Source organism: Fukomys damarensis, unplaced genomic scaffold (genome assembly GCF_012274545.1).
Source record: "Fukomys damarensis isolate Sample0158 unplaced genomic scaffold, DMR_v1.0_HiC HiC_scaffold_38, whole genome shotgun sequence".
NCBI classification, from domain to species: Eukaryota; Metazoa; Chordata; class Mammalia; order Rodentia; family Bathyergidae; genus Fukomys; species Fukomys damarensis.
Window position 1 is genome coordinate 44720024 of NW_022900950.1, and position 22497 is coordinate 44742520.

The window sequence follows — 22497 nt, forward strand, 5'->3', positions numbered from 1 at the left end:
GGGGAGGTCGGAGGGGGGGGGGGGGGGGGGTTGTTGTAAGGGGAGTTATGGGGGTTGAGGGGCGCCCATGCAGCTACCTTCCGGCACTGGAGTGATAGCAGCTGGGTCGGGAGCAGGCGTGGCTCTCCTTCCCGCCATGGATCGGGGCCCAGGCTACCTCCCTGTGCTGGAGCAATGGCTGCTGGGGTGGGAGAAGGCGTGGCTCTGGGGCTCAATTTTTATATTAAAATTACAAAAACAATATGAAGGAAGAAATTTTTGAAATTTCAGTGGCCTCTGGACAATGAGATTATGGGTAATTTTTATTTTCTCGTACTTATCCGATATTCCAAATATCCTATAGAAGCACAGTAAGAAAGAAAGAATTATTATGTTATTTTTGAATTAAGAAAATGGAATAGATTGCATTCCGTGGAAACTGACTAAAGTTAGAGCTCTCATAATGCCCCAGTGAACATATCAGTTCTTGTCCTTAATATTTCCTTAGCACTTAAACTGACTAGTCAATCAGATGTTAATAATAAAAAAGAAGCCGTTCCAAGCCTGGTGTGGTGGTGCACGCCTGTAATCCCAGCACTCGGGAGGCTCAGGCAGGAGGATCGTTGTGAGTTCGAGACCAGCTTGGGCTACATAGTGAGTTCCAGGTCAGTCTCAACTACATAGTGAGACCCTGTCTCAAAAAACCAAAAAAGAAAAGAAAAGAAAAAAAGAAGCCATTCCAAACCTGCTTGTAATTGTAGTCTTGTGGCTTCCCATTTCTGTCAGAAGGGTGATGGTAGTTTCTGGGATTTGTGCATACCAGCTGCTGGTCTTTGTGGTGCGGTGAGTCACACTGTGGGTGCTTTTAACTAAGAACTTACTTCTTATACCCAGAGCGTTTCACTCAGGGTGCTGCAGCTGCAGGAAACAGGAGGCAGTGGGATTGCAGAGCGCCTTGGACTCTACTGCAAATGATGGCAGCAGCCGACATCACTTCTACCTGCCCTACTGGTCCTGACGGTGAGCCTTTGGCCAGTTAGCAAAAGCTACCAATGAGGGAAGACCAGGGCCCCAAAACAGCTGTGTTGCTACTGCTTATCCCTTTGGGACTGTTTCCTCTACTCAGTATGATACCTGTAGATTTTGTACCAAACAAATCAAAAGACAGTGTTTTAGTCTCTCTTCTACCTCCAGAGAGACTTAACCTGCTAACCGTCCCAGACAGTTGGCCACTCTGGCCATGAGGAAGTAAAGGAGGGAAAACCCAGGCTACCTGTTCCCTGGAAGCGAAGGAGAAGGTACAAAGAAGGGCAGCGCCAGCTCAGTAACTTCTTTGCAACTCTGTGGAAGGCCAATCTTCTCACTAGTAAAATTGGAATTAAAAGAACAGCTATCCCTACAAGACTTGAAGATTCAACAGTTCAGAAATACTTGTAAAATTGCTTTGTAAGCCAAGGTGCTAGTAAAATGTTTGGAGTGTTTAGAGCATAACAATATTTTCAACCTGGATTTCTGTGTTTATATTTGAAGCTCTGGCATGACACTGCCTGAGAAAAAGGTCATAGCAACCTCTCGGCATTATCTTCGTAGCATGTGAAGTTTTTGGGCTTTTTTTGTTTGTTTGTTTTTTGAGACAGGGTCTCACTATGTAGTTGAGACTGACCTGGAACTCACTATGTAGCCCAGGCTGGCTCGAACTCACAGCGATTCTCCTGCCTCAGCCTACCGTGTGCTGGGATTACAGGCGTGAACCACCATGCCCAGCTAGGTTTTCATTATTTATTTCCCATGTCCCTCTTGAGTGCATGACAGAGGGAAGAGAGAGAGCTAAAGTTTGTATCTGTGTTACCAGTTGAAATATGCAAGTATAGTCAGCCCTCCATATCCTCAAATTCAACCAACCATGGAAGGAAAACAATTGCAAGGAAAGCCTGCATCTGTGTGGAATATGTGCAGCCTTTTCTTCTTAAACAATATAGTATAGCAGCCATTTACATAGCATGTGTGTTGTATTAGGTGATGATTTAAAGTATATGGGAGGATATGCATAGAGTATATGAAAATTCTATGCTGTTAAATATAAAGGACTTGGGCACTTACAGATTTTCATGTGCACAGGGTCCTGGGACCAATCTTCCTTGAATACTAAGGGATGAATACACAATGATACCTCAGTTGTCAAACAGCTCTAAGCTCGAACTTTCCATTGCTTGAACAGCAAAGTGTGAAGAAAAAAAATCTGCTTGATGTTTATAACTTTGCTTGATGAACTGAAAATCCAACATGAAAAAACCTGTAAGGAGTGAAAGGAAGCCACGTGTCATGTCTTATTGCAAACACCAAGGGGTAACCCTCCGGTCTAACCTCTATCCTCAGCCAGACAGCACATAGTGCTTTGTGTTAGTGCATGAAAACATTTGTCACTGTGCTTTTTTTTTTTTTTTTTTTTGCACTTCATTTGTGTAAAATATTATACCATGGCTCCAAAGAAATATAGTGATACCAGCAGTAAAGCTAAGAGGAAAACTGTGAGAACCATGACAGAACCGAAGAAAAGAAATTATTGTGAAATCTGTTAACATCCTGGAAAATGATTCTATAAGTGTAATTTTGGGGCCTTGGAGCTAATTATTTGGTTTTTCATTATCTCTCATTGGAAAATTTTGTTCAGTTCTTGAACTTTTCAATGTTTGAATACAGATTTGGAACGAATTGAGTTTGACCACTGAAGTGTCACTGAAATTCATAATTACAAATTTCAGTTGATTTACAATTCAATATGACAAGTACATTGGCTTAGTGTTAGTCATTTTCCTGTCACTGTGATAAATGCCCAGTACCCTAACCCTAAAGGAGAAGAGGTTAATTTGACTCATGGTTGCAGAGGCTCAGACCATGGCTGATTGGCTCTAAGCAGAAATGGTGTCATGGAACTGGCACCCCGGGTGCTCATGAAGTCTCTACCAGAGTCTCAGCCCCAGGCTGCTCATTTTTACAAGTCCCTCTCTAATGCATTGTTATTAGCATTATCATTATCATTATTATTAGATACCAGGGATCGAACTCCGGACGTTGTGCTTGTTAGGCAGGCAGTGGAACCACTGAGCTAAATCCCCAGCCCCTTCTAAGGCATTATTTTGATGAAAATTTAGGCACTTTGTAATTTAAAAAAATTATAAATCCTATTAAGTAGCTTACATTTCTTGACAAAATGGGAACTATGGCAGCAGAATCAAATTAGCAAAGCCCTGGGGTTACATAGGTAGTAATTATGGATGCTGTTTTGGCCTTTTGTAGTAAGAGAAGCGGTTGTAGTGTTTAGACACATGTTTAGTCTTGGCTTCTTGGGTTTCATTATTCAGCACATTTTTGAAAACAGAAATGCTGTGATGGAAAGGCACGGCAGAGGAAAGCTGCTCACCCCTGGCAGCCAGGAAGCAGGGAGAGAAAGAGCTGGAACAAGGACACACCCTTTCAGATCGTGCCCCCAGGACCCACCTCCACCCAGGCCCTGCTTCCTGACCACACATTCAGTTAAGAACATAAGCTCTACCTCTGCACACGTAAGACTTCTGGGGACAGAAGATCTAAACCTTAACGAGTGAGGGGAAACCCAACTTAAGCAAACAGAATAGAAATTTTACCACAACAAAAAGCCAGTCTAAAGTCAAAGCATGCCTCTTCTCATCAGCTGTGTGACAGGAAGTCACCGAAACATTCCGTACTTCAGTTTCCTCATTAACAAAATTAGAAGTGGAATTACCTCCAAGGTGTAACACTGGATTATAAAAACTCAAATGAAGAAGCGTTATGGTTTTTGGTAACACAGTTTCCTCTGCAGATGGCCAAGTTATTGTGATGGAAAGTATTCCAGAAAGTAGGAAGCAGTGGCAGTATGAAGCACCAGGAACCTTATTGAGTGTTTTGGCGGCAGCAGATCTAACAAGTAGCTCTTTTTCTGCCGGTGAAGGAGAACCTGGTATGTAGTTTATTTTTATTTTTTATTTAATTTCTTTTTTTAAACAGGGTCTCACTATGTAGTTGAGACTGACCTGGAAGTCACTATGTAGCCCAGGCTGGTCTCGAACTCACAGCGATCCTCCTGCCTCAGCTTCCCAAGTGCTGGGATTACAGGCATGCGCCACCATGCCCAGCTTATGTAGTTTATTTTTAACATACCCATACTCCTCAGTTCCCTGAGAAATTTTGTCAAAAATTTTTGAATACAGAAAAGGGTAGGAGTACCTTCAGCCTGGAGATAGACTGGGAAGGAGTCTAATTTTTTTAGAACTTGATTTGCTTTGTATAAGCCTGCTAGTAATGTCATTAACAAATGTCATGAACTTCCAAGGTCAGTGGCATCATTTTCTTTGATATTACCAATTGACAACTCCTGAAAGGGCTAGTGATTTTGTAGATCATTATCTAGAAACTGAGCTACTTAGCTCTCCCTGAGAGAGTCAGAGAGTAAGTTTATTTCTGACAGCTAGTTAGTGGAATATTTACTATATTTTTTTATTTTTTGTTTTTTGAGACAGGGTCTCACTATGTAGTTGAGACTGACCTGGAACTCACTTTGTAGCCCAGGTTGGTCTCGAACTCACAGTGATCCTCCTGCCTCAGCCTCCTGAGTGCAGGGATTACAGGCGGATTATAGGCATCCGCCACCACTCCGGGCTTGGAATATTTACTGTATAGTAAAGCCTCGGCTTGTGAGAATATTTGTTTTGGAAACATGCTTACAATCTAAAGCATTTATGTATCAAAGCAAATTTCTCCCTAAGAAATAGTGGAAACTCAGATGATTTGTTCTACAACCCCAAAATATTTATATAAAATGATTACAATACTGTGATATAATACAAACTAATAAAGAAAATACAAAATATAGAGAAAAAACCAAATTAACTTGTACTTACATTTGAAAACCTTTGTGGCTGGTGTGAGGAAGACAAGAAAGAGGAGGATGACTTTCATTATCACTAAGGAAATCACTGCTATGTATTGGTTCAGTTAAATCTTTTTTCTTTTTGTGCAACTGGAAATGTGACATTGGATTATCATCAAGTACATCCGTCACTCTCACTGCTACAGCCTTACTTGGGTAGTGCTTTTTTTTTTTCAGCTTTAATTGAGTTTATTGGTACATTTTAGGGATACAGTACAGTTACATTCATTGTTGGGATCTTGTACCTTTACATGACAGGTCTTGGTTCTCATTTTTCTCCCATACCCCTGCCCTCCCTTCACCCCCTCCTCCCCTCCCCATCTACAAACACTTTATTTCCATCTTTTCATTATCTCACATTTTTTTCTTTTCCCTTATTACCTTTCCCTTCCCCGTCCCACCTTCCCTACACCTTTATTTTTTTTTATATATAACATTTTGCACTGTTTCCCACATTTTAAAAATCTCCCTCATCTCATTTGAAGTGATGAATTCCACCTTTTTCTTCTCCTCCTCTGCAGAGGAGATCTCCATACTCTTGCTGTTGGAAGCTGATCACTCATAATCCTGAAGCAAGAGAACCACTGGCTCAGTTGTGATCATGTGACATTTGGATCACATAGTACTCGTATTGCATAACATCTCTGGTTTATCAAGTTAAAACTTAATAGAAATATTTGTTTGTCTTGCACAACACTCACAGAACAGGTTACTCTTAATCCAAGGTTTTATTGTACTAAGAAGATGGCCAGATTTCCCTTTCTGAAGTTCCTCAGGGGACATAAGTTTGAAATAATCTGTATACTAATGCATCATATTTTGAGATGGTGAAGTTAGGTAAGACCTAGACACACTGGACACGAATTCCAGGAAAAAGCCTTCAGGTCTTCAGTAATGATTTGTATGGTTTGGGGCCAGATTTTCAAGAATGGAAGTGAGGAGAGGCCGGGTCATCTGCTCTGTGACACCACAAGCTCATGATCCACTGCACAGAACGTAACTCCTGCTAAAAGAAGACAATGACTTGTGAACATTTCACAATGTGAACGGGCCACCCAACTGATTAGCAATTTCCGTCCCCCTTCCTATAATATAAGTTCCTCTGCTATCTACTGATTAGATGCAGGGAAGGTAGTCCGCCGATCCTGACCTGAGCTCTCGGCTTCCTTCCCTACTGGCCACCCAATAAAGCTTTTCTTTTTTCCAGAAACCTGATGCCATGGTATTGGTTTCTGTGCACTTGGGGCAGTGAGTCCTGCTTGATACCAATGACTCCTCCTTAACTCCTTTAAGATGTTGCATTGCTATAAAGAAATGAAATATTTGCTATCTTCAGTCTAATCCTTTTCCTAAGAGAAAAAAGTACATGTTTGGGTGTGTGTGGTACTAGTGATTGCATACGGAGCTCAGCCTTTCAGCCCTGCCCAAAAAGTACGTTTTTAAAGAATAAGAAAAAAAAAGTGTGTGTGCCCGCATGCACTTTGGGTTTGCTCTGTGGATGTTAGTAATTGAGCCTAACCATAAGCTGGACATTCATTTTACAGACACAAGAGAGAGCAAGGGCAATTCTTAAGTTTTCACACAATGCTTCTCTTAAATTTTTATCCAATTAAAGCAGCACCCCAGAAGTGGGGCACTGCCTATTGCATTTAGCAGAGCTCTGAGTAATTGAGCATCCAGTTGTCATCGCTGTCTTACTCCGTTTTACTGCAGATGATTAGCAGGCTTTACCATCACGCTTGGCATCGACCACGGCAGCTTTGGGATTATACTGCTCATCAAGTGTGAGCGGGGCTGCTTCTCTCTCACTTTCATTTCTTGAACAGTACGAACACTGAAGCAATGGCTTCCGGGAGAAGAAGACGTGGGGAAGGTAGAAATGGCTCCCTGCATTGAAGCAGCTGGGGAACCGCTGGAGCCAGCATCTGACGATGATGACACGTGAGTAGAGCATATGCAGTTGAGCATAGGTAAAAACAGTGAAAATGCTCTGACTGAGCCAGAAGACAGCTAACAGAGAGGTAGCTATGAGAACCAAGTTCTCCTTCTTTCTTTTCTTCTTTTTAAGAAACAGCCTCACTATGTTGTCAGGCTGGCCTGGGACTCCAAGGCCTAGGCGATCCTCCCGTTTCAGCCATCTGACCACACTTGTGTGCCACTGTACCCAGTTTAGGAGGCCAGATTTTACCATGGGCATCACTATTTTGGGATCTCCATTTTCTCAACTGATATTAATTTTTATATTTGCCTTGGTTTCCTCCCTCCTTCTTTTTCTTTTTCTTCTTTCTTTTTGAGACAGGGTCTCACTATGTAGTTGAGACTGACCCGGAACTCACTATGTAGCCCAAGCTGGTCTTGAACTCACAGTGATCCTCCTGCCTCAGCCTCCCAAGTGCTGGGATTGCAGTTGTGCACCACCACTCCCGGCCAATATTGTCTTAAAAACTCAGATGATGTCTTGGCCTTACATCATCTAGTCTTCATACCATTTCCTTCAAAATGATCTTAGCTGTTACTGCCTTTTATTCAACATTGTACATCTTTTCATTCAAAGTGTCATGTGAAACTTTGTTGGGATTTTGATGGCAATGACATTACATTTGTTGATTAAATAATGGAAACTGGCATCTTTATGAATTTTTGTGGGGGGGGGTGCTAGGGATTGAACCCAGAGCCTTTACATTACACTGAGCTAAGCTAAATCTTCAGCCTCTTTAAAAAAATGTTATTTTGAGACACAGTTTCAGTTTCTAAATTGTACAGTCTGGGTTTGAACTTGCAATCTTGCTACCAGCCTCCCAGAATGCTGGGATTACAGGCATGCACCACACAACTGCTATGATGGTTCCTCTAGACCCACCCATGTCATCACAAATGAGAGCATTTGTTCTAAGGCTAAGTAGTATTCCACTGAATGTACATACTGCATTTGTGCATTCATTCATTGACAGTGCTCATGAATCTTAATCATGGTATAGCTCTCCATCTGTTCGTTTTTGTTTTGTTTTGAGGCAGGGTCTTGCTGTGTTGCCTGGGCCAGTGCTGACCTTCTGGGCTCAAGTGATTCTCCTGCCTCAGCCTCGCTAGTAGCTGGGATTGTAGTCCTATAAGTATACTACCATACTTGGCATAAATGTTTTCTTTTTAAATTATTTTTAGTAACTTCTTTCCTTCCCCTTCTGCCTTTCCTGCTCCCCACCAACCCACCACCCTCCATTCTTATCTCCCTGGATCAAACCTGGGGTCTTGTGCATGCTATGGATAAATGATTGTATGTTGTTTCTAATTCCATCTGGATATTATCTACTGAGTTTTAAATTTAAATGAATGCATACTTTATGTCCAAGATAATTGTTTTTGTTGTATTCATATTTTTTATCATATATTCTTTTTTGTTTGTTTGTTTGTTTTTTGAGACAGGGTCTCACTATGTAGTTGAGACTGACCTGCAACTCACTATGTAGCCCAGGCTGGTCTCGAACTCAGCAATCCTCCTGCCTCAGCCTCCCGAGTGCTGGGATTACAGGTGTGCGCCACCATGCTGGGCTATCATATATTATTAGTGAATAATCATATATTAAATTAGCTATAATTTAAAAAATTTTGGCAGTACCAAGAATAAAACTAAGGCCTCACTCATACTAGGCAAGTGGTATATCACTGGGCTTTTTTTTTTTTAATGGATGCTCTGCATTGATTTATCCCTTTGAGCATATTAATTTTAAGAGAATTTAGTAAAATCCTCATCTGGAATTCACTGTCTTATTTTTGGTTTTCTGAGACAGAGTCTTGCTATGGAGTTCAGGCTGATATTGAACTCACTATGTAGCCCAGGCTGGTAGTAATTCCTGCCTCAGCCTCCCAAGTGCTAGGATTACAGGTATGTGCCACCACATGTTGCCTCGTTGTCATTTTTTTCTTTTCCCTCAGTTTATTATTTCCTTTCTCATTGTCTTTTTTTAGAAAAGAAGTTGGGAGTGGAAATACAGCGCAGTGTTAGAGCACTTGCCAAGCATACTTTCGACTTCGTGGAGACAGTGACTCTTACACGGAGTCACTCAGTTCCTAGCTCCATACCTCTTGTACATTCACATGAGCCCCTCCCTGTCTTTCTTCCTATCTTCCTCTTCTGAAGAAAAAGTCTCTCCACTGGCCAAAAGCCCATCTTTCCATGGGTCCTTTACATCTCCCACTCTTCCTGCTGTGACCTCGTTTCTATTAGTTGTGCACTTTTGTCCCGTGTCTTCAGGGCCTCTCTTCCTATTACAGGTTGAGTAGCCTTTATCTGAAATGCGTGGGACCAGGATTTCAGACTAACAAGTTAGGGGTGCCTGACTGGTACCTCATTTCCTTCTGCATGTAAACATACCCATCTCTTTCATCTTACCCAAAAACTATCACGTGGTGTTGTCTGGGTAACACTGTCACTGTCAGAGCCTGGCTCCCTGCAAGAGGAGCTGAGGCTCCGTGTCTGCTCTCTAACCTCTGTTGATTTCTCACTGACTTCTCAGGGAGCACCTGAAGCCTGCATCCTCAAAAGCATTCTTGCAAAGCTCTCCACCATTCAGGGCAGGTCATCTTCACCTCATTGTGCTCCTCCCTTTACTTCTGCTGTATGCCCATTCTTGGCTTTTTTTTTTTGGTCCTGGGCATGGAACTCTGGTCCTTGTGCTCGCCGAGGCAGGCGGCGAAACCACTGAGCTACATCCCCGGCCCCATTCTTCACTCTGACCAGTTCTCCTGCAGTCTCCTTCATGAGCTGCTTAAATACTGGAGATCTTTCAGGTAATTTTCTTGGTGTCTTGAGCTTTCTCTTTTAAAAATATCAACATTGTAATCATAGACACAATTTCATTTCTTGGTTCTGCTAATTACATATAGTCACGGGTCACTTAACAATTGGGCAAACTCTGAGGAGTGCATTGTTAGGCGATTTCATCATTGAGCAAAAGTAGAAGAGTACACTTTAAACATAGACTTAGGCCAGTCGCTTGATGTGGCCTCTTTCTGCAGTCAGGAGACACAGGAAATACATGTATGCAGTTGCTGTGGGTATAGTGCCATGACATACTGTTTTACAGTAAAAATTTTTGGTGCTACTGGGGATTTAACCTAGGGCCTTTGCACTGAGCTACATATCCAGTCCTTTACATTATTTTCTTTTTGATTTTGAGACAAGTTCTTACTAAGTTGCCCAGGTAGGGCTTTGAACATGTGGTCCTCCTACTTCTACTTCCCAGAGCACTGGAGTTTACCACCATGCCTATCCTATAAACATTTTTTTTGTTTGTTTTTTGAGACAGGGTCTCACTATGTAGTTGAGACTGACCTGGAACTCACTATGTATCCCAGGCTGGTCTTGAACTCACAGCGATCCTCCTGCCTCAGCCTCCCGCGTACTGGGATTACAGGCATGCGCCACCATGCCTAGCGCTATAAACATTTTTTTATAAGTAAGAGCAACCTAAAATAATGATAAAGTGTAGTATAGTAAATGCACAAACCAGTAACATAGTCTGTTATCATTATCCAGTACTGGGTACTGTGAAATTGTATATGCTGTACTGTTATATGACTGGCAGTGCAGTAGGCTCATTTATACCAGAATCAACACAAAAACCTGAGTCAATGCATTGTACATCAACCTTACATGTCAGTGTTATCACTAGGCAACAGGAATATATCAACTCCATTATAATCTTATAATTCCAGTGTTATATATGTAGTCCAAAATTGATGATAACATCGGTATGCAGCACACAACTGTAGAGCCTGTGAGACCTTGGACATCTTTTTTTTTCATCTCTCATGAGCCTCAGTGTCTTCCTGTAATCTGATGATAATATCTACCTTGAGTTGTTGGTCATATTAAACAAAATATAAGATGTGAAAGTGCCCTAGGACAGTGACTGGCATATATTTAGGGCTTAATATGTGGTAGCAATTTTATTCTTTTACTCTCTCGCTTCCTCCTCTCTGTCTCTCTCTCTGTCTCTCTGTCTCTCTCTCTCTCTCTCTCTCTCTCTCTCTCTCTCTCTCTCTCCCTCTCTCTCCCTCCCTCTCTCACACATCTCATTGAGCCTTCTTTATTTTATGGGTGAGTTCGAGAAATATAAACATTTAAAATATTTTTATTTTATTTTATCCCATCCCCCACCCTCTTGCCTCCCATGTACAAAAGCAATTTTCCCTTCTATTTTTACTTTTTCTCTTGCCTCTTCCTTCCTCCCACCCTCTTCCCTTGTTCCCTTTCCCATTTGAACATTTTCTTACCTTTTTCCCATATCTGTTATACATTCTAGTCCTTACCTTCACTTTTGGTTTCTCACACTAGAGAAACAATATGGTGTTTAAACATGTGTGTCTGGTTTGTTTCGCTTAACTCCCTCTTCTCTTAATCACACAGTGTTGGTGGATATTAATAAATACAGTAAAGGCTGTTCAACATGAGTCCAATTAAACAGAGGACTGTTCAGTTGTCTCCCAACGTTATCACTATTAGAAAAGCCAGACTGATATAATAAATAATTTATTACCCAAGTTAAAATACAGCTTTCATATTGCTCAAGTGGGGGTGCAGAATAAAAAGGGAAAGTAGTTTTCATCTTAGTGCTCTCATAACATTGATTTGTACTTCTTATGCTTTCAGAAATTTTGAAGAATCTGAAGATGAGTTGAGAAGCGAAGTAATAGAATCCTTTGAAAAGCTTGCTACTTTCAAAGGAGGAAACATGGAGAAAATTCCCCATATCTTTAAGGATGCTGCAATGTCAGGAGAGAGAAGGCGGTTAAATGTAACAAAATCTGATGAATTAAGTGAAGGTGTAGAAGCTGTTTCTAGTCCAGCTAATGACCAAATTTGTGTTGCTGGTGAGGACTAAAGAACAACAACCTACTCTACCATTAAGAAAGAAACCTGAGTCATTTGTAGGAAAATGGATGCATTTGAGACCATAATGTTAAGTGAAATAAATCAGACACACAGGCTTAAATTGATAGAGAGAACTTTTGTAAATAACCAAAAACCTACAAAATGTTAGGAAAATGTAGAATGACTTCTGCTTTTCTAACTGAAATTGGCTTTCTTTAGTTCAAAATTCACAGGCACTGGGAGGCATTAACCATAGAATGGGAAATCTGGCCTCATCCTGAGATAACAGGGCACTTGAGACCCAGAGCTCTGATGTTTTGTGAGCCACATGATTATAGGTTTTTGTTTGTTTGTTTGTTTCTTTTTTTGTTTGTTTGAGACAGGCTCTCACTATGTAGATGAGACTGACCTGCAACTCACTATGTAGTCCAGGTTGGTCTCAAACTCACAGCAATCCTCCTGCCTCAGCTTCCTGAGTGCTAGGATTACAGGCATGCAATACCAGGCCCGGCTAACCACATGATTGTAAAAGTATCAAGATGAAAAGAACAATTGTTTAACTTTGCTTTCCTGACCTTGAACACCCACTTCCTGTGGGCCAGAATAGGTAGCTAGGAATCTTAAAGGTAAACTCCCTAACTACAAAGAATTGCTACATTTGGGTTAAAATTAACTGTCTTGTGGGGATTTAGCTAAGTGGTTCCAGCACCTGCCTTGCAAGTGCAAGGACCCAGGTTGGATCCCTGTGTACCAACATAAATAAATAAATAAATAAATAAATAAATAAAATAAAGAATAATCTGAATCTCTTCGTTGTCTTAAAAAAAGAAAGTTAACTGTCTTGTGACCATGATTTGTGCATCAGTAATGTAAACTGAAGAAATGAAATGCAACCACCTGAATGAGATCATGGTGGTAAAACCTTATAATAGAAGAAGCTGTATCCCAGTAAGGTTGTTGATCACTGGCACTGCTTTTAGGGTGATTGGCCTTTTGTCGACAAAATAAACCTTTTATTATTTTACTTCCATTCTGTGTCTCTGTGCACGTCACTTACCAATTCCTTCTGCAATAAAATATTGCATGGCTTCTCTGATATGAGAAACGTGAATTATAGATAAAGAGAAAAATAAGATAAATACCAGGAGGTAGGGAAATAGCTCTTTCTGAAATGAGAAGAGATGGAGAGGGAGTAGGGAGAGGAGGGAAAGGGAATGAAAAAAGGAATTGGGATGCGTTATGTACATGTACCAACTCCACACAAGGGATGTAAAATTGTGTACTGCAGACATGTACTAATAAAAAGACACACAAGTGTGATTATTGTATTTTTGTGTGGTGCTGGGGATAAATGTATTATTTCTTAGTAAGTTAGTATACTGTATGTTAACTGTATTGTCTGGGTACACATCAAAAATATTCATGTAAAGGAGAGATTGAAAAATATGATGTTTAAATATTTTTAAGTTACAGTAAAAGACAAAATGCCATTAATCCTGCTCAAAATGCACCCCCCCGAACATGATGTATATTAACTACAGTACCTTGTTTGGGTACATGTCAAAAATATTCATGTACAAGGGGAGACTGCAAAATATGATGTTTAATTTTCTTAAATTATAGTAAAAGATACAATGCCATTAATCCTGCTCAAAATACCCACACACTTTGAACACGCTTGTCCCATCGTTCCTGATACTTTCTGAAGCAGTTCTGGAAGTCCTTCTTCATAAATGTCTTTGTAACGTGATTTTAAAAAAGCGTGAATGCTGCTTCTGCGTGCCATCTAACAGAACACATTGGACATATTTTACAATGTGTACCCTCATCCTCTTTTCACCAGACCCAGCACTGTGTGACTTCCGGTTCTTTGCCAAAGTCAAAATAATCGTGTAAGGTAAATGTTTCGAGTTGATTCAGAACACCTAATTAGCCATTTCAGTGCAACTAAAGACACATTCATGACAGAAGACTTCCAGAACTTCAGAAAGGACGATGGGATGTGTGTTTGAAAAGAGCTAAAGGCATCATAATACAGTGATACATGCATACCTGTTTATTTTTATTTTTAAAATTTTTAATGTATTTTTATTGGTACATTTTAGATATATTGATAACATTCATCATAGGGAATTTGTACCTGTGATTTATCTTGCTGCTTTTTTCTCATCCCCTACCCTCCCTTCAACTCCTCTTTCCCTCATTTACAAAAGTTTTGTTTCCATTTTTCTCCTTCTGTTCTTTTTTTCTTGTCCCTTCCCTCTTCTCCCCTTTCCTTGTTTCCCTTCTCATTTGAATGTTTTCTTCCCATTCCCAATCGCTATTATATGTTTTGGTCCCTATTTACACTTTCAGTCTCTCACACCAGAGAAACAATGTGGAATTTATTTATTTATTTATTTATTTGCGGCACTGGGGATCAGACTCAGGACCTTCTGTTTGCAAGGTAGGCACGGTGCCAGAGCTAAATCCCGAGCCCAACAATGTGATATTTATGTATGTGTGTCCAATTTATTTCACTTGAGTAAGGTCTCAATGTGCATCATTTTTTTTTTCTGGTACCAGGGATCAAATTCAGGATCTCTTGCTTACAAGGCAGGCACATTACCACTGAGCTAAATTCTCAGGTTCAAGGTACATCCATTTAGCTAGAAATACCTTGTTCATTGCCTTTATGGCAGAGTACTACTGCAATGTATAAAAAACACATCTTTATCCATTCATTGGTTGATGGGCATTTAGACTGTTTCCAAAATTTAGCAAACTGCCACTATAGACATGGGTGTACATATATGGCTGTGATATGATGCTTTTAATTCTTTCAGGAAGATACCAAGAAGGGGAACAGCTGAGTCAAATGGAACTTGTAGTTTTAGTTTTTTGAGGAATCTCTACACTGATGTGCACAGTGGTTGCACCAGTCTGCACTCTCACCAACAGTGGAGAAGGGTTCCATTTTCCCCACAGCCTTTCCAGCATGTTATTGGTTGATTTCTTGATAGCAGCCACTCTTTCCAGAGTGAGATGGAATCTCAATGTTGTTTTAATTTGCATTTCATGAATGACCAGTGATGTTGAACATTTTTTCATACACTTATTTGCTATTTCTGCTTCATCTGAGAAATATCTTTTCAGATCCCCATTTTTGGATCAGATCTTTAAATTGGGAGGGGACTGATATTTTTGAGTTCTTTATATATTCTTTTTTTTTTTGGTACTGGGGATCGAACTGAGGTCCTTGTGTTTGCAAGGCAGGTGGCAGAACCACTGAGCTAAAGTCCTGGCCCTCTTTATAGATTCTTGATAATAGTCCTTTATCTGATGAATAGCTGGTAAAATTTTTTTTCCGACACTGTGGGTTATTTCTTCATTCTGTTGGTGGTTTCTTTTGCTTTTTATTAAGCTTTTAAAAAGATTTTTAATGAGACCCCAGTTGTTCTTTGTGATATTTCCTGTGTGATGTGGGTTTTGTTCACAATGTCTCAGCCTACACAAATGTCTTTTGAGTTCTACCTACTGTATCTTCCAGCAGATTTAGTGTTTCTGTTTTTGTATTTAGATCTTTGATCCATCCTGATTTTAGTTTAGTGCATGGTGGAAAGATACAGGTCTAGTTTTAATCTTTGGCATGTAGAAAGCCAATTTTTCCAGCACCATTAATTAAAGAGGCTTTCTTGCAGTGAAAATGGCTCCTTTGTCAAAGATAAGGTGGCTGAGTATGATTGGAGTTGTTTCTGCATCTTCTAATCTGTTCCATTGATCCTGGGGTCTTTTTTTCCAGTACCATGCTGTTTTTATCACAGTAGCTTTTTAGTATAGTTTCAAGTCAGGGATTGTGATGCACCCTGCCTTGACTTTGTTTCCCAGAATTGCTTTTGCTATTCTGTCTCTTCTGGTTTTAAATGAATTTTAGGATCATTTTCTCTAATTCTGAGATACACTATTGACATTTTAATTGAGTTTGCATCAAATCTGTATAACAATTTTGGAAGTATGGCCATTTTCACTATATTGGTTCTATCTTTCCATCTTATGATATCCTCTTTGATCACCTTTTTCAGGGTACTGTACTTTTCTATGTAAAGGTTTTTACTTCCTTTTTTAGATTGATTCTTAGGTTTTCTTTCTTTCTTTTTGGAGATGCTATTGTGGAAGATACTGTTTTCCTAATTTCTCTCTCCATGTTTTTTATTTGTTTACAGGAATATTATTGATTTTTGAGTGTTGACTTTGTATCTACCTAGCTACACTACTGAATTTGGTTATGAAATGTAGAAGTCTTTTGGTGGAGTTTTTGCGGTCTTCTATGTAGAGTATCATGGGATCTGCAAATAATAATTTAACAACTTCCTTTCCTATCCTTATTCATTTTCTTTCTATTGTCTAATTGCTCTAGCTAATGTTTCCAGAACTATATTCATGATAGTGGACATCCTTGTCTTTTTTCTAATTTTTGAGTGAAAGGTTTCAGTTTTTGCACATTTAGTGTGATGTTGGCTGTTGGTTTGTCATAGATGGCTTTTATCACTTTGAGATAAAGACCATCTATATCAATTTTCTGTAGGTATTTTTTTAATCATGGATGGGTGTTGGACTTTGAAAAATGCTTTTTCTGCATCTATTGAGATGAGATATGGTTTTTGTCCTTAGTTCTGTTAATATGGTGTACTAATTTATTAATTTGCTCATGTTGAACCATCCCTGCATCCCTAGAATGAATCCTACTTGACTGTGGTATATAATCTTCTCCTTCTTCTTCTTCTTTAATATATTTAATCACTTTTTTTTTATTGGCAGTACCAGGGATCAAATTCAGGACCTTTTGTTTACAGGCAGGCACAGCACCACTGAGCTAAATCCCAGGCCCTTATAATCTTTTTGGCAAAGTGTTGCATTCTGTTTTCCAGTTACCTCCTTATTTGAGAATTTTTGCATCTGGGGAGATTGACGTATAGTTCTCTTTTTTGGCTAGATCCTTCTCTGGTTTTGAAATCAGAGTAATGTTTGCTTCCAGGAATGATTTGCGAGCATTGCTTCCCTTTCAATTTCATTAAAGAGTTAGAGACATAATCATGTTTATAGCAGCACATTTCAAAATAGGTAAATCTTAGAAATAGCCTGTATTCATCAACAGATGAATGGATAAAGTGTAGAATTTATACACAATGGAGTATTATACTGCCACGAAGACACATAAACTTGAGTCACCTGTAGGAAAATTGATGTACCTTGATACCATAATGTTTTTTTTTGTTGTTGTTGGTTTTTTTTTTTTTTTTGTGGTACTGGGGAACTAACTCAGGTCCTTGCGCTTGCAAGGCAGGCAGCAGAACCACTGAGCTAAATCCCTGGCCCCTTGATACCATAATGTTAAGCAAAATAAATCAGACACACAAGCTTAAATATTGCAGTTTCAAAGAAAGATAAACTTGAGTCATTTGTAGGAAAATCAATGTACCTTGAGACCATGTTAAGCAAAATAAATCAGATGCACAGATATTGCAGTTTCATTTATATGAGAAACCCAGACTACACATACTCTAATGAGCCAAATGAAAGATGATAAAAGACAGGGAGGTAGAATCTTGCAGATGGGAAGGGGCTCTAGAAATGGAGGGGGAGGAGAGGAAAGGGGAAAAAGGGATTAATATTTGATATGTACATGTATCAACTTCCCATGATGAATGTATTCATTATATATTTCAAACATGTACTGAAAAAGAATGTACTAATTTAAAAACAAGACAGAAAGGGTGTTTGAAGTGAGGAGGAATATTTTGAGGGGAGTTAAGGGTAATGTATTTTTTATTGTAGTAAAATTTTAAAACATACACTGTATCTTTCAATCACCTCTTATTTATCTTTTGTACCAGGGATTGAACCCAGGATCTTGTGCTTACCAGGCAAGCCTAGTGCCACTGAGCCACATCCTTGACATGGCACCTCATCTTTACCAGGGTTTTCCTGTAATTTCATGGACTCACTGATTTTTCTTTCAGAGAGCTGACTTTAAAAATCATTTTTAAGTTTATTAGTACAATTTAGATTTACATAATGATCACATTCATCCTGGAGAATTTGTACCTTTACATGATGTATCTTGATAACTTTTTCTATTCCTCTCCCCTCCTTTCAATCCCACTTCCCCTTCCTTATTTACAAAAGCCCTATTTTCATTTTTTTCCTTTTCTCATTTTGTCTTCCTTTCCCTCTCCCCTCTCTAGACTCCTTTCCTATTGAATGATTTTTAAATTTCACATTATCTATTATACATTTTGGTCCCTAATTAGATTTTTAGTTTCATTTTTTTTTTTTTCTCCTTGTACTGGGTATCGAACTCAGGGACCTTGTGCTTGTGAAGCAGGCAGTGGCACCACTGAGCTAAATCCCTGGCCCACATTTTCAGTTTCTTATACCGGAGAGGCAATGTGACATTTACACGTGTCTGGTTTATTTTACTTAAAAGTGTCGCTTTAAAGACTTTTACATGTATAACTATTTTGACTTTGAAATTTCTATTGAAGTCTTTCAGATAATATATGTGGAAGGCAGAAAAATGCAACTGCATATCTTTCTCTAAAGATGTCATGTCCTGATCCCTAGAATTTGTGACTGTGATGTCCCCTGGCCATAGGGATTGGAATTGTTACATATGGAATTAAGTTTGCTAATCAATTGACCTTAAAATATGGAGGTTAGCTTGGGTTTCCCAGATAGATTAATGTGGTCACACATTAGAAGAGGGTGGCAAAGGAGAAAACCAAAGAGGTGGCTGTATGAAAAGGACTCAGCCTCATGTTGCGGTCTTTGAAGCCAGACAGAGGGGACAAAGCCAAGGAATGCAGGCAGATGCTAGTCTGGGAAGGGCAAGAAAATGGATGGTCCCCTAGATTCTCCAGAAGGGGCATAGCCTGGCACATGCCTTGATTTTAGCCTAGCATTGATGGTGAAACTTTGAGAGACAAGTGCCCAAACTGCAATCGAATTCTTTTTGGTACCAGGGGGGTCAAACTCAGGACCTTGCACTTGCAAGGCAGGTGGCAGAACCACTGAGCTAAATTCCCAGCCCTGCAATCGACTTGTTTACTGCAAAGTGCCAACACTGCAGTTAAACTGGAATACTGAGGTTTTAGTTTAGAAAAAAACAATTCTTTGTCTTAAAAAAGAAAAACAAACACAGGTGCCATAGGTTCACCACCACTGGCCTACTGAAATCCATTTCAGATTTCTGAGCTGCAGAACTGGCAGAAGATAAAACATGTCATCCTAAGTTTGTGCTAATATTTTAGGACAGTGGTAGAAAAATATAATACAGACTCATCCACTTCAGATGACCAATGCTATTTTGTGAAATTGTGATGTTGAAGTTTTTAAGTTACATTGAATAAATTTCTTTGAAGCTGTTGTTGACACAGGAGTAAGACAACTGAGCAAGCAGAGTGTCAAGGAAGAAATTGAATGCAGCAGCACTGATTTAGACACTTAAAATGTGGTTAGGAGACCTTGTAAACCAGGTTCCAGGTACTCTACAAGTGAATTTTTGAATGGAGCTGTTTGTACAAGCCACCCAGGGAACAAGCTGACCTTGTGAACCGGGCTGAGCTATAACTTTCTGGAACCACATTTACTAGTTTTAATAGCTTGTAGAAAAAACCCACCTTATTCCCCCTTATACTGCCCAAAGACTGAGACTGTGTTCAATCTCTGTCATTTGCTGTACCAATCAAAATTCCTGAGTAACAAAAGATGTAACTGACAGCCTCTCTTACATTTTGTAAAACCCTGGAGCACCTTTTCAAGGCTGCTTCAATTTAATGCCTTCCAGATTGCAACCCTTATAAAACCCTGTAGCTGGTGGTGCTTACCAGAGAAACAGATTTAATGCAAGACACACAAATATATAAGAATTCACAAGATTGGCTTATAATTATAATAGCCACCCACAGAATTAGATGTGAAGAGTGCAAAAGGCTTGTCTATACACTGCAAATCTGAAGGAGCCCACTGTAGTGTCCCATCAAGTCCATATAAAGAGGCTAAAAGGTCTTTGCTGGAGGCCAGAGTCCGTACTGGAAGACTAAAGATGATATTCAAGGTGAAGACGGCAGCTCCTCCGAAAGAAACAGAAGCACGGGCTCAGCTGCACTGCACCTGCCTGGTAAGCACAAGGTCCTGAGTTTGATCCCTGATACCAAGAAAAAAAAAGAAAAAGAAACAGAAACAGAAGCAAGACTTCTTCTTCGTTTCCCTTGTATAACATTCTGGAGACAATCTTCCTTAGGGTAAAATGATTAAAAATAGTGTCTGGGGAATGGGGTATAGCTCAATAGTAGAGTACATGCTAATACAGGACGCCTTGGGTTCAGTCCCTAGTGCCAAACACAAGCAAGCGTATGCATATCTGTAATGTTTTGTAGGGCTGAAATATTTAATATAAACCTAACAACCAATTCTTGGGTATCACAGGGAAGATAGTTTTATTTTTATTAAAAAATTTTTTTTGGTATGTGGAATAATACTAGTACATTGGTAGACTACATGAAAGCTACAAAAGGTACCATACTGGGATATGAACCCTAGATGATGAAAAATCACTTCTGTCATATTTAAATGCCAATAGACTATATGCCTATTAGATCTAAATTACACTAAGATACAAATAGATGATTTATATAAAGACTACGTAACTAGAATAAGAATGGACACCAGCTGGACGTGGTGGCCCACGCCTGTGATTCCAGCACTTGGGGAAGCTGAGGCAGGAGGATCACTGCAAGTTCCAGGCCAACTTGGGCTACATAGTGAGTTCAAGGCCTGCCTGAAATACATAGTGAGCCCGTTTCAAAACAACAAAAAATATAAAAAACAACATGAATCCCCACTGCTGTGTGTTCAAAACACAGCATTCTTGAAACACTCCAAACTGAAATCTTAGGGAATTTAACAATCCGTCCAGAAGTTGTTCAGACGACAGTGCTTGATACACTGCTTTGACACTTTTCACAGTATTGGTCATTCAGAAAAGAAATATGAAATAAAATAAGCATAATACAATATTAACAACATTGGAAATGAGATTACATGTAAATCACATTTTATGTGTTTGTAACACATAAAATTATTATTATTATTTTTTTGGTACCAGGGATTGAACTCAGGTCCTTGTGCTTGTGAGGCATGCGGCGGAACCACTGAGCTAAATTCCCGGCCCATAAAATCATTTTGAAGAAATAACTTAAGAATGTTTTAAGGGGACCAGCAATTTAGCTCAGTGGTTCCACTGCCTCTCTTGCAAGCGCAAGGACCTGAGTTCAATCCCCGGTACCAAAAAAAAAAAAAATGTTTGAAGGAATTCCAGAATTCTTTCTTCCTTTTCCACGTCTTCTACTTCTGTTCATTTCAATTTTCTTAATTAGTCCCACAATTTTCTTTGTGTAGACAGATAGCTGAATAGGCAATTCAATCATCAATCTTACCTCAAAGACTAGTTATAAAAAAAAGAAAAACACTTGGCTAAGAGTCATAAAAACAGGCTATAACCCTGATTCTGTTCTTACATAGTTTTGTGACACTAAGGGAGTCTAAAAGTTCTTTAGATTTAAATTGTTCTTGTCTGCAAAATTGAAAATAGGACAAATTAGGCTACAGAATTTGCAGGGTTCCTTCCAGGTTCAACTTCGTTTTTGTAAACTGACCTCCAACACAAAGCTATGTTGATGTGTCACATCTGGGCTTGTCTGTTTCACTGTTTATTCATCTGATGGCAGAATATGGGCTGCAGCAAATCAACAACATACAGTAACTAAGTAGAAAATGAAGCTGGATGGATCAATGAATAGTTGAGAGAAGGCTTCAGAGGAATAAAATACATTTCCTTCACATGCTCCTAACACAAATATAAATCAGGGGTCAACTGACTAAACTAGAAGGTGTTATGCAGGCAAAAACCGCCAAAACCTTTAGGTCTTACAGCCAAATGTGCACATACATGCATTTTCTTTCCCATGCTAGTTACGCAGCATAGAAAATAATTTGTACTGATCCCTTGCTACTGGCTTAGGAACCAAGAATCCAGAATTATAATGCATTGGTAAAGACAAGATTGCAGAGACATTCACTATAGGTTGTCACCTTTAATCAAAGTAACTTTTATGATTTCTCACACTTTCCATCTCAGTATCACAACTCTAAAAGGCAGTGAGGACAGGCATTAACATCTCCAGGTTACATGTGAAAATCTGGGACTCAAAAAGAGTAAGGAGTAGTATTAATATAGAAGGTCAGCTATCTATAAATGATGAAACAGGGTTCTGGCCCAGGTATGCTAACCACTAGTCTAATGGTTTTTTCAAAATGCCACCTTGCCATCTTATAATACATGATGCTGATCACAGACACTGTGTGGACTTGTATGCACATATGGTACTAACATCTCTGTCAGAAAAACAACTTGTCTTGGTGTTCTCTTTAGTGAATTAAGGCTCATTTCCAGAGTCTGAGATGTGGACCTCTAATGGGTTAATGCAAAACCTATGCAAAAGTGCTGGAATGAAACAAAAAGCTATTTTCACAAAAAACTTTTTATGCAAGATTGTTAAGACATTCCTTGGCCTTAACATGTGTACATATACACAAAAAGCAGTCAGTCCCTACCAACTCTTGACCATATTCTCTGGAAACATTAGATAAGCCAGCTTCA

General features: G+C 39.4%; 1 protein-coding gene across 1 annotated transcript in view; it reads left to right on the forward strand.

Moving 5' to 3' along the window:
* Nek5 (NIMA related kinase 5) overlaps positions 1-11902 on the forward strand; it is a 57168-nt gene extending 45266 nt beyond the window's left edge. The window contains exons 21-24 of the mRNA XM_010636620.2: positions 874-999; positions 3821-3958; positions 6754-6868; positions 11577-11902. Coding sequence (XP_010634922.1) covers positions 874-999; positions 3821-3958; positions 6754-6868; positions 11577-11808 — 611 coding nt within the window. The 3' untranslated portion in view covers positions 11809-11902. The remainder of the gene's footprint in view (positions 1-873; positions 1000-3820; positions 3959-6753; positions 6869-11576) is intronic.
* Positions 11903-22497: the final 10595 nt, after the last annotated feature.